Source organism: Rana temporaria, chromosome 4, assembly GCF_905171775.1.
Source record: "Rana temporaria chromosome 4, aRanTem1.1, whole genome shotgun sequence".
Lineage (NCBI taxonomy): Eukaryota > Metazoa > Chordata > Amphibia > Anura > Ranidae > Rana > Rana temporaria.
In genome coordinates, this window is record NC_053492.1 from 205,401,979 (window position 1) to 205,415,219 (window position 13,241).

At 46.8% G+C, this 13,241-nt stretch overlaps 1 protein-coding gene across 5 annotated transcripts in view; it reads left to right on the forward strand.

The window, feature by feature from the left end:
* Window positions 1-13,241, forward strand: part of VWA5B2 (von Willebrand factor A domain containing 5B2) — a 72,436-nt gene that overhangs the window by 57,602 nt on the left and 1,593 nt on the right. For all 5 annotated transcript variants that reach the window (XM_040349762.1, XM_040349765.1, XM_040349764.1 and 2 more), the window contains 6 exons: window positions 3,417-3,749; window positions 3,873-4,007; window positions 4,090-4,188; window positions 12,276-12,353; window positions 12,974-13,031; window positions 13,112-13,232. In XM_040349762.1, the coding sequence (XP_040205696.1) occupies window positions 3,417-3,749; window positions 3,873-4,007; window positions 4,090-4,188; window positions 12,276-12,353; window positions 12,974-13,031; window positions 13,112-13,232 (824 nt within the window). The remainder of the gene's footprint in view (window positions 1-3,416; window positions 3,750-3,872; window positions 4,008-4,089; window positions 4,189-12,275; window positions 12,354-12,973; window positions 13,032-13,111; window positions 13,233-13,241) is intronic.

Sequence of the window (13,241 nt, forward strand, 5' to 3'; positions counted from 1 at the left end):
GTACAAAAACACAACACCGTTTTTGACAAGTCTAAACAAAGGCTAAAGCCTGCAGTTGGCTGACGTCACAGAGCCAGTCCAGACTCTGCAGGGATCCCGTCAATGTTGGGATTCGCACAGTTTCCTGACCTGTCCCCTGCTGGCTCTACACAAAGAACTGAGCGATCAACGTCTGCTGATCGCTCAGCTCTAGGGTCCACTCTTAACACAGTGGTGAATGTCCAGGGGTGGACTGACCATTCGGTCAGTCGGGCACTGCCCGAGGGCCCGTGGTGGGGGGGGCCGGGTCGGCTCAGTCTGCCCCTGGAGGTGCCCGCAGCAGCATATTATTATCCACAGAATTAAAAACAGTGCCATTGAACTATTAAATGCCACCCGGTTGATGTGGCTGTATAAGCGGTTTGGAGGTGTGAGCTGGCCGGGGTGGATGGCTCATCAGAGCTGTGAGCCGTGCAGGGATGTTCAGACAGTGACAGGCGCTCCGGCCACCTCTCCTCCTTCTCTCCCCCTGGGGAATCAGCTGAGGGGGCGGGGCCATAAGTCACTGCCGTGGGGTCCAGTCTGTGAAGGAGCTGGAGGGAGAGTGCACTGCACACAGAGCGGAGGGGACTGAGACAGCTTCAAATTCCAAAACGGCATCCACACTGATCTGCCTTGTGTGCAGCAGGTCAGTGTGATAATGAAAGCACTGCAGTTACTGTGTCTGTGTTGTTAGCAGAGCCATGCTGAGTGTTACTTCCTGGTTCCTTTTTTCTTGCCCTGTACTGTTAGCCTATTTACCAGGTGGCTGGTCAGGTGCTATTCACTGGTACACACTGATATCTGGTACACTGAATGCCACTCAATGCACTCAGTGTATAGATATCAGTGTTATATAGGGAATAGCACTTAGCCCTGGTTCACATCGGAGCAATTTGCCATGCGATTTGACATGTCAAATCGCATGGCAATGGCACTACCCGAATCGGTGCGATGCCCCATTTGTGCACCGCACTGATTCCCAAAAGTAGTTTCTGTACAACTTTTAGTGACTTCTGGGTGCAATTTCCATAGACATCTGTGCAGCAACCCCGCACAGATGTCTCTGAAATCGCCCACCAAACTCGCACTGACATTGTGGGTATGAAATCGTGCGAGTTTAGCTGAACTTGCAGGATTTCATTCCCGCTGTCAGTGTGAACCTGGGCTAAGTGAGTGTTATCTCTATATATATATATATATATATATTATATATATATAAATATATATATATATATTTATTATATATATATATATATATATATATATATATATATAGAATATATATATAATTATTGAAATGTATACACTGAGTGCTTTCCCTAAGGCCCCTTTCACACGTGCGGACCGTATGTCCGCTTTTTCATCCATCGGTTTGCGGATGAAAAAGGGACATACACCCATTGCGGGTGTCAGCGGATAAACATCCGCTGACACCCGATCTTGTCCACCTCCACAAAGATCCAATTTTGCAGACGGAAGAAAACACTATTTTTTCTTCTGTCTGCAGGATCGGTATGAACGCGGACAAGACGGTCCGTGTGCATCAGATCCCCCCATAGGGAGAGCGAGAGAAAAGACAGGGCGGTCCCTGCACAGTGTGTGAGGACCGCCCTGTCATCCGCCGGCTCAGCAGGGATCAACAGAGCAAGCGGAGCATACGGAGGTGGATCATCACTGATCCGCCCCGTGTGAAAGGGGCCTTAGTCCGCTTTCACACTGGGAAGTTTTTAATGCGCTTTTGGGCTAAAATAGCGCCTGTAAAACGTCTCCTCTGCAGTGTAAATGTGAAAGCCTAAGTACTTTCACACACTTTCACACTGGGGTGATGCGCTGGCAGGACGTTAAAAAATTTCCTGCAAGCAGCATCTTTGGAGTGGTGAAGGAGCGGTGTGTACACCGCTCCTGCCCATTGAAATGCAGCAGTGCTTTGCGGGTCGTTTTATCCCTTTTTCGGACAATAACGGGGGTTAAAAGCGCTAGCACTAGCGGCCTAATACCTCCACAAAAATTACAGTAAAGCGCCGCTTTTTAGCGGCACTTTACCACCGCCACCGCCCCAGTGTAAAAGCGGCCTAATACTGTCATCTGTACACTAAGAATGCTCCTTACATTGGTGATCAGTGGGAAGAATGTCCCTTACATTGGTGATCAGTGGGAAGAATGTCCCTTACATTGGTGATCAGTGAGAAGAATGTCCCTTACATTGGTGATCAGTGAGAAGAATGTCCCTTACATTGGTAATCAGTGGGAAGAATGTCCCTTACATTGGTGATCAGTGAGAAGAATGTCCCTTACATTGGTGATCAGTGAGAAGAATGTCCCTTACATTGGTGATCAGTGAGAAGAATGTTCTTTACATTGGTGATCAGTGAGAAGAATGTTCTTTACATTGGTGATCAGTGGGAAGAATGTTCCTTACATTGGTGATCAGTGGGAAGATTGGTGATCAGTTGGAAGAATGTCCCTTACATTGGTGATCAGTGAGAAGAATGTTCCTTACATTGGAGGTCAGTGAGAAGAATGTTCCTTACATTGGAGGTCAGTGGGAAGAATGTCCCTTACATTGGTGATCAGTGGGAAGAATGTTCCTTACATTGGTGATCAGTGGGAAGAATGCTCCTTACATTGGTGATCAGTGGGAAGAATGTCCCTTACATTGGTGATCAGTGAGAAGAATGTCCCTTACATTGGTGATCAGTGGGAAGAATGCCCCTTACATTGGTGATCAGTGAGAAGAATGTCCCTTACATTGGTGATCAGTGAGAAGAATGTCCCTTACATTGGTGATCAGTGAGAAGAATGTCCCTTACATTGGTGATCAGTGAGAAGAATGTCCCTTACATTAATGATCAGTGAGAAGAATGTTCCTTACATTGGTGATCAGTGAGAAGAATGTCCCTTACATTGGTGGTCAGTGGCAAGAATTTTTTAATTCCTATAATAAACATGTATTTTGAACATTGTGTAGAGAAATTCTTTGAACGCATGCAATGTGGGCAGTGCAATATGTAGGTGGGACTTTGTGTGGATATAGCTTGAACGTGGGTGGGGACACATGGGCGGAGACACAGGGGGCCCCATGATCTCCTTTTGCCCGGGGGCCCCATGAGCTGTCAGTCCGCCCCTGTGAATGTCTACCCCCTCCATAGTCCAGTGCTCCAGTGAGTGCTGGAGGGGCAGAGCACAGAGTAATTACTGACATTTGTGCTCAGAGTGGACCCAAGAACTAAGCGATCTGCGATCTTTTGATCTCTCAGGTCTTGGTGTAGAGCCAGCGTGGGACAGCTGCAGCTATCTAAGTGAGTATGAATGTTTGTTCTTTTTAAATCCCACACTTCTTTTAAACAAAAATACTGAAGGTGAGTCTAAACATTTTTGTTATATATATTTTACAGGCCAACTTCCATCTCCTGCACAGCTAGACTGGGACATGCTGGTTGATGCACAGTATCTTTTTTCTGCTTCACCTGCAACCGAAGGGGCAAATGTGGTGTCTGCAGGCAGCAGTGATTCTGGCTGGCAGTGTAGAGCTGTGATCCATGGTTATATTGGTGGGAAAAGTCACTCTTGGGACACAACTGTAAACTTAGAGTCGCTATTGTGCACTGCTGAAAATGAAGGAAACCATATAGAGTGTGAAAAGTGCTGCAACCTGCACCAGTTAGCTGCACGCTCTGTGATTCAGGACAATGAGGACATGGCCTGGAGGGAGTCTGACATTGAACACAGTGAGTAATGCCTCATGTGATGTAATGGGTGGCCTAATATAATCTGCATAATGACATGGTTGTTGTTAAACTCTCAGTAAAACTCCTGACTTTTTTTTTTGGTTTTGTGTTTGTTTGTTTTAGGCTCTTCTCGGCGATTTCGCCTAAAAGCCATGCAGTCCAGCAAATCCTGTTCGCAAGCCTCATCTTTTACCTGCCATGTCCCTGTAGACTCCACTACTCAGGAAGTACTCCCAGGACACAACATTGTGTGTAGAGGTGTGCAGTGATTTTCAACATGTGCATTTTATCAAGTCCTTCATTTATTTTTCTGAGGTTGATTCTACTGTTTAATATATAGGGGCGCAAAGTAGAAGAAGTTGCAGCTCCAACTCTACAAGATGGAGTGCTGGAGACAACCGAGGCTCAGAAAATACAGACGACTTATTTGAAAATGGAGGTAAACCAATGTTGATCCTATATTTCCTGGTTCAAGACTTTTTTTGTATAAGGCATCCAGCTGGAAAGCTTGGACACTTTTTTTTTTTTTTCCCTGTTACAATAGAATCAAACAATGAGGTTTTAGCCTGTGGTGCATTATTGGAGGAGAAAGTCTAACATTTCATCCCTGCAGATGATCTGGCCTTGTATATGCACCATAAAGAGAATTTTTGGTGTTTCAAACACTTATACTCCTGCTAAATTGCAGATGTCTGCTATTACATTTCTTATCCAAGAAACCTTCCTCTCTGTGTGTGTGTGTGCCTTTCTGAAAATAGTTTAAACATTGTGCTTGGGTCCTGGCTTCAGAACCAAGTTCTGTCAGTTACTATCCACCATTGAATAAGTGTATTATTACTAACACTGTGGCACTTTCATTGGAGGGATTTGGCAGTTATTGGGGCTTAGCCCCAAAGTCCAATCTCCCAGAATGTAAGGGATGCAGGCATCTTGTAGTGTCTGATGTTAGGTAGCACATTTTAAGTGGTGCTAAAGTCTGTTTTTCTTACCCCATTACTCCCCCTCTCCTCCCTACCTGACTCCTCTCACAATCCAGTGCTGTCCCCGGCAGCAGCCCCACTCTCCCCTCTTCCTGGTCTCACAGGAATCTCTCTAAGAGCAATGGGAGCCATAGGCTACTGCTGTCAGACAAACTCCTGTGAGGAGTGAGAGACAGGTCTTACTGGCACTGTGTGTGTGTCTACTGTATGGACACCCACAGCTTGGCTCTGGAGCCCCCTTAGCATCGCGTTTTGGGGTTCAAAAAAAGGATTTTATGGGGAGTACAAAATCCTATTTTCTTTCTTGTCCATTGAGGGGCACAGGAAGTCTTGAACCTCCAGGACATCCAAAGTATGCACAACTGAGAGGTGGGCAACACGGCAAACCACTACTAACAGGCCCACTGTAAATGGGAACTGGGGGCATCCTGCTCAAAAAGCCACCTTAAGGACCTTGCACTGAAAGTTGACATCATATGTGAACAGAGGACCAGGTAGCAGCTTTGCACATCAGGGAAAAATAAGCCAGATGCTTAAAAGCCCAAGAAGTGCTCCCAGCCCTAGAGGAGTGAGCCTTAGGAAAGTATGCCTTCCAAGTCTGATCCACGTCCTGTCAGGGAGAGGAGACCGATGGTGTGTCCCTTGTACATGGGGACACCGATCGGTCACCTCCCCCAGTCAATCCCCTCCCCCTACAGTTAGTGAGTGATTCTAGGGTACACATTTAGCCCCTTGATCGCCCCTTAGTGTCAACCCCTTCCCTGCCAGTCACATTTATACAGTAATCGGTGCATAATTATAGCACTGCTCGCTGTATAAATGTCACTGGTCCCAAAATAGTGTCCGATGTGTCCGCCACAAGATCGCAGACATGATAAAAATCGCAGATTGCCGCCATTACTAGTAAAAAAAAAAAAAAAAAATGCTATAAATCGATCCCCTATTTTGTAGCCGCTATAACTTTCGCGCAAACCAATCAATATAGGCTTATTGCGTTTTTTTTTTACCAAAAATATGTAGAAGAATACGTATCGGGCAAACTGAGGAAATGTTTATAAATATATATATATATATATATATATATATATATATATATATATATATATATATTATATATATATATATATATATAATATATATATATATATATATATATATATATATATATATATATATATATATATATATATATTTCTCTAGTCGTCTTCCAGGACGGCACCCTGAGAGATGACTGGCTTCTCCTGACAGGAAACACAATCAAAAAGAGGTTAAAAACCCCGCCCCTTCCCGTGCTCCTCAGTTCTTGATTGTGTTTCCCCACAGCGAAACGTTTATTTTTTTCTGACCTAAGGCCTGGGGCTGGTGGTCCCCCCCTGGGAACTGAACCGCAGGCACTGGGTAGCCTTTGGGTTCAGCGAATACTTCCACTCCTAGGGGGTCCCTTCTTACTCAGGGGGGCCTCACTATGTGAGCAGAAGAACCCCCCTGAGTGCTGGAGTCTCCTGGGGATAGGTGTCTATTCTGGAGCTCCAGGGGCTGATCCTCTCTCTCCCTGAGCCTTCCCCTTACCTTGGAGGTTTTTGGGTCGAGCTCTCTCCGGGGGTGGGGGCCTTCTGTGCGCTCTGGGGCTGCGGCCGGGTCGTCCTGGATCCCTGGGCGTTCATTGCCGTTCGAATTTTGGCGCCAAACCGGCGTCTCTCAGAGCCGGCGGCGCGGGGCAAGGACGTCACACACACAGGCGCGCGCGTGTGTGTCACTTCCGGGTCGGCCTGGTAAAGATGGCGCAGCGCAGCTCCAGCACGCCAGTCCCGGCTTACCACTACACCGGAGACACACGGTACGTCCTACCGGAAAGAGGACAGCAGCAGCTGAGAGAGAGCAGAGCCATCATCCTCCCGCGATGGAGCGAGAGGGCCGGTCATCTTCGACCCTGGCTGCAGAGGAGACCACAGGGGGTGAGTCTTCTTGAATACAGGTATGGTGGGCTAAAATCCAATGTGATTTCTCAGCATTTACATACATGCCTGTGTACCTTTTCCTTTTTAGGGGAGGATTGCACTGCCCAGGGGGGGGCTAGTCGTTCAAGCAGCACTAGTCGTTCCAAGAAATGTGGCTACTGTAGTTGCAAATTACCCTCAGATTATTTCAAACCCTTTTGTGCTAAGTGTATTGTTAAGCTAGCAGGGAAGGAGACCTCTGAGATTCTGAAGGGGTTTCTTGAGGTACAGTCAGAAATGCTCTCTACGCTCAAGGAATTTCATGTGTCTTTAAAGAGCAAAGAGCCTGAACCCCCCATCGCAGGGCCCTCTTCTCAGGAGAGTTCCTCTTCACAGATCTTTAGAGTCCGCCAGGAATCCCTTGGTTCCTTAGTATCTGACTCCGAGGACTCAGAGATTCCCCCTCAGGAGGGTGGCTCTCTTGGTCAGGCAGAGGAAGAGAGCGAGGATACTAGGGCAGGCAGGTATGTCTTTGCTGCGGACGATATGGAAGGCCTCCTAGAGGCAGTATATGCCTCTGAAGAGATCCCTCAACCTGCGGAAGTAATTTCCACTCAGGATAGGCTATACCAGGGCCTGCTAAAACCTCAGGCCAAGGCTATTCCGGTACACCAGTCCCTAAAGGATATTATCCTCAGGGAATGGGCAGAGCCAGAGAAGAAGCTTTTAAGGTACAAGACCTGGAAACGACGTTGCCCCTTTAAGGAGGAGGAGGAATCAACTTGTTTTAAGATTCCTAGACTAGACGCTCCGCTCGCGCAAGTTTCCAAGCAATCGGATCTCTCTTTTGAGGACACAGGCAATTTGAGGGATCCTATGGATCGGCGGGCAGAGACCTCCTTGCGTAGGGCCTGGGAGGCTAACGCGGCTGCCTTGGGCCCCGCCTTAGCCTCGGCCTGTGTTGCAAGAAATGCCAATTCCTGGATCTCAAAATTGCAGGAACATGTGTCCCAGGGGTCAGATTCTAAGGAAATTTTAGAATCCCTTCAACTCTTAGGGAGCGCAGTAGCATATTTAGCAGACGCCTCTGTAGAGACTGTGCATTCTACTGCAAAAACAGGAGCCCTCCTCAATTCTGCCAGAAGGGCAGTGTGGGTCAAAATGTGGAACGGGGACCTTGCGTCCAAAAACCGCCTTTGTGGTCTTCCCTTTGAGGGCTCCCTGCTCTTTGGTTCAGGCCTGGAGCAGGCCCTGACTAGATCCTCAGAGAAAGGGGTTCGCTTTCCTGCTAAGCCTAGACAAAACAAGAAAAAGTTTTTTCGAGGCCCCCAGGGTGGATTTGGAGGTAAGAACCGTCCCTCAGAGAAAAAGCCCCCTTACAACAGGCGTTGGGGTACTGGGAAGGAAAAGCAAAAAGGAGGTATCCTCTTTTCCAATCCCAAGCCCAGCGACAAGGACTCCAAATGACGGGAAGGTCGGGGGAAGACTCTCCCAGTTCCTTCCCAGATGGGAGAGTATTACTCAAAGTCCACATATTCTCCAGATTGTAAGGGAAGGTTACAAGCTAGAGTTCCGTCAGCTTCCCCCTCAAAACTTTATTTTGACGCATTTACCCAGGGACCCTCTCAAATCAGCAGCCCTTCTACAAAATGTTGCAGAACTGGCACATCAGGGGGTCATAGTCCCAGTCCCGGTGTACCAGAGAGGGTTGGGTGTGTACTCCCACATCTTTATGGTTCCCAAACCTTCAGGGAAATTTCGTCTGATAATAAATCTGAAGCCCCTGAATACCTCCCTCCTCCACAAGAAGTTTCGTATGGAGAGCATTTACAGCCTCAGGAGGCTCCTACTGAGGGAGGTATTCATGGTCACCATCGATTTACGAGACGCATACCTCCATGTCCCGATTTTCTTGGGGCATCAGAGGTTCCTCAGGTTCGCGATCGCCTCCGTCCAGGGAGTGCAGCATTGGCAGTTTGCTGCCCTTCCTTTCGGATTGGCCTCCAGTCCAAGGGTCTTTACCAAGGTCCTGGCGGAGGCGATCGCTTTCCTGCACCTACAAGGGATAGCGATAGTTCCCTATCTCGACGACTTGATACTATACAATCAAAGTCGGGATCTCCTTCTTGCGGATCTGGCCACTGCAATGACTACCCTCGAGTCCTTGGGGTGGATCATCAACAGGGAGAAGTCCTCTCTCCTTCCAGAACAGCAGAAACTCTATCTAGGGTTTCTGATAGACTCCCTGGGAGGGAAGCTCCTTTTACCCAGCGACAAGATCCGAGGTCTCATGTCAGTGGTCAGATCAACGTTGGAAAGAGCAGAGTCCTCCTTCAGGGACATCATGAGAGTCTTAGGTCTAATGACTTCCTGTATTCCAGCAGTCCCGTGGGCTCAGCTCCACTCCAGACCCCTACAATTTTTCCTTCTCTCCTCCTGGGACGGAAAAAGGGAATCCCTAGAGCTCAGTGTCAGTCTCCCAGAACCAGTGAAACTCTCACTGGGTTGGTGGCTCATCCCACAGAACCTACAGCAAGGTCTGTCGTGGGGCCAGACCAATCCGGTCAGGATCACCACGGACGCCAGCTCATGGGGGTGGGGCGCACATCTGGACGATCTCCGTGCCCAGGGTACCTGGGGACAACGACAGAAGGGGGCCTCTTCAAATTACCGCGAGCTATTAGCGGTCGGAGAGGCTCTGAAGGCATTCGAGGACAGAGTCTTGGACCAGGAGGTCCAGATCATTTCCGACAATGCGACCGCGGTGGCCTTCCTCAACCATCAGGGGGGCACCAGATCTCGCACCCTTCTAGACTTGTCCTTAGAGATCCTGGGCTGGGCCGAGCAGAGAATTCTCTCGCTCTCGGCGGTACACCTGAAAGGGACCCTCAATCTGGAGGCAGACTATTTAAGTCGCCATCCCATTCTCCAGGGGGAATGGGAACTAAATACAGAGATTTTCAGTCTAATATGCCAGCACTTTGGCAGCCCAGAGATAGATCTCTTCGCCCGCAGGGCAAACCGGAAGGTGAAGAGATTCTTCTCTCTCTCCCGAGAACACGGCTCGGAGGGGGTGGATGCACTGGCACAGGTGTGGAGGTTTCAGCTAGCCTATGCCTTCCCTCCTTTGAGCCTAATTCCGAGAGTCCTGCAGAAGGTAAATCTAGCAGTAGGGAAGTTCATTCTCGTCACACCCTGGTGGCCCAAGAGGGCCTGGTTTCCCGCTCTAGAGCGAGGGTCAGTGTTGCCTCCCCTTCTTCTCCCTGTCCGGGCGGACCTTCTTCGTCAGGGTCCGATTTTTCACCCAGAACCGGCTTCTTCAAGCTGACGGCCTGGTGCTTGAGAGGCGGAGCCTGAGGGAGAAGGGCTGCTCAGAGAGAGTTATTGACACGCTTCTAGCCAGTAGGAAGGTAGTCACTAGGCGTATATATGCCAAAACCTGGGGTATCTTCTCTCGCTGGTGCTCAGAGAGACATGTTTCTCAGCAGGAGACCTCGGTCATCTTAGATTTTCTCCAAGATGGAGTAGACAAAGGGTTAGCCACGAGAACACTAAGGGTTCAGGTAGCAGCCTTGTCATATTTTTTGGATAGACGTTTATCCCTGGACCCCCTGGTTAAGAGGTTTCTTATAGCCAGAGACAGGTTGTCCCCAGTTCAGATCTCTAGGGTTCCACCCTGGGATCTTTCGTTAGTGTTAAACCAACTTACCAAGGCTCCGTTTGAGCCAATCGACACTATCCCCATCAGGTTACTCACCTTTAAATTCGCCTTCCTCTTGGCAATCACAACGGCCAAGAGGATAGGTGATATGCAGGCGCTCTCCATTAAAGAGCCATTTTTTCGCTTATTTGAGGACAGGGTCGTTCTAAGTCAGGACCCCCTTTACCTTCCTAAGGTAGTGACAAAGTTCCACAGGTCACAGGAGGTAATCCTCCCTTCTTTTTGTTCAAATCCCCAGAATGAAGGAGAAGCTTCCTTTCATTGTCTGGATGTTAGACGATGTCTATTAGCTTACTTAGAAAGAGTTACAGTCTTTAGACGTTCTACTCATCTATTAATTTGTTTTTCGGGTCAGAAAAGAGGCCTTCAAGCGTCCAGAGCCTCTATTTCCAGATGGATTAGGCAGACAATTTCCTTAGCTTATGTACAAGCCGGTAAGGTAGCTCCTAATGTTAAAGCACACTCCACACGATCACTAGCAACCTCCTGAGCAGAAAGGGCCGGAGCTTCGGTGGAGCAGATTTGCAGAGCAGCGACGTGGTCAAGCCAGAACACGTTCCTGAAACATTATAGAGTTGACCTACTGTCACCTCAGGACTTGGTTTTCGGGAGAAAGGTCCTGCAAGCAGTGGTCCCGCCCTAAGGTAGGCCTGAAGCTACTTGCTTCTCTCTCAGGGTGCCGTCCTGGAAGACGACTAGAGAAATGACCAGTTACACTTACCGGTAGCTGTATTTCTGGTAAGTCTTACAGGACGGCAGGCCTACTTCCCACCCTTGGGATACATTATTGGTTTGTATTATATTTTTTTGTGGTGTTTTTTCCGTGCACTGGTGGGTTCATACTTTATCTCAAACTGAGGAGCACGGGAAGGGGCGGGGTTTTTAACCTCTTTTTGATTGTGTTTCCTGTCAGGAGAAGCCAGTCATCTCTCAGGGTGCCGTCCTGTAAGACTTACCAGAAATACAGCTACCGGTAAGTGTAACTGGTCATATTTGGGAATATTTATTATAGCAAAAAGTAAAAAAAAAATATATATATATATATATTTTTTTCTAAATTTCCGCTTTTCTTCTTTTGTTTATAGCGCAAAAAATTAAAACGGCCGAGGTGATCAAATCCCACCAAAAGAAAGCTCTATTTGTGGGGGAAAAAAATGATTAAAATGTCATTTGGGTACAGTGTTGTGTGACCGCGCAATTGTCATTCAAATTGTGACAGAGCTGAAAGCTGAAAAATAGCTTGGGCAGGAAGGGAGTGAAAGTGCCAAGTATTGAGGTGGTTAAGGTGATTTTTATTTTACCTTATGTGCATTCAGTGACGCGGCATGCCGAGTGATACAGTGAGCGGCTATGGCCGCTCACTGTATCACGGGAGCTCGCCCGCAATTACTCACCACCATGCGAGCTCTCGCATGACTGTGGTCAGTAATTCCGGGGAGGACAGAAACAGCCGCGGAGGGACCCCAGAAGACGTGGATCGGGGACACTCTGTGCAAAACGAACTGCACAGTGGAGGTAAGTATCACGTTTGTTATTTTAAAGGGAAAAAAATAATTCCTCAGATCTACATCAACTGTACTTGCACAGTGGATTTGCCTTTTAGATCTACATCAACTGTACTTGCACAGTGGATTTGCCTTTAGTAAATAATCTCCAATGTATCTTTTTGCTATCTCTCAAAAATGTTGACGAACATTGCTGACTTTTTTTTTTTTTAGACGGCTCTGCACTTGTTACATAGAATCAAGGAAATTTAGGGTTAAGATTTGTGAGGGGGGTGTTGAATCAAGATAATCTTTAACTATTAATTGTGCAGCTCTTAAAAAAAAAAAAAAAAAAATTACCTATACAAATCCTTTAAATTGTGTCTACTACCCCTTTGTCACAGGCAGGCCTGCCGGCTCTCCATCATCTCCACTCAAACTACCTTCTGAGAAAAGTATGGAAAAGTTGGGAATCCAAGAAGGTATGTTCACTAGGGCTGTATTTTCCACAATTGTGATCGTCGTCATTCAGTTGTACCTAAATTGGTGTGATGTTCATAATATAGCCCTGCTATAACTCAGTTTATGCCTATGTCCTGTGTTAAATGCTATGTAAAGATAGGGCAGTTTTTTTTATTTTTTTCAATTAATTTCCAATAAAATAGCGTAACCTTCAGTTTCCATTTCTCAGCTAGGTTTCACATTTCCCAAAAGATGTTTTTCTACTTCTTACTTCTATGTGGCTCAAATTGGGTCTGGTTTATTAAAGGAGTTCTTTTCATTCTAACCTGTTTACTTCGGGAGCCTAGTTAGGGCTGGTTCACATCGGCATAGGGCGGTGCCATTGAACTTGATATAACATGCACTTCTTCTATGAAAGCGCATCGTAGATGCAGCATATTTATTGCATTTTTTTATCACTGATCTTGACATGAATTGCATTAAAGTTTGCATATATTCTATACATTATGCAATCAACCTGAATAATTACACAAAAACAAATCACCTAGGTTTGGGTAAGAAATTTATATTTTTGAGAAAATATACTTTTTTGGAAGTTATGATAAATTAGTCAGTTTATTACCATAGCTCTATCTTTCAGGACAAATCCCTAACTCATTTGGCTCACAGAAGTCTTCAGATACGTCCCTGACCTCTAGGTAATAAATGTTCTTATTTTCCAAGGTTATAGCAGAAATTCCTTATTGGTAATTTTTAAATGTATTCTACAAATGTGCAGGATAAGTGTGGGAAAGAAGAAAATTCGTGGGATGTCTGGGAAGCTGTCTCCACTCAAACCATGCTTAACTGGGGATAAAGAGCCGAACATTGATCTTGTAGTACAAGACTATTTACCACTGGTGAGCTAT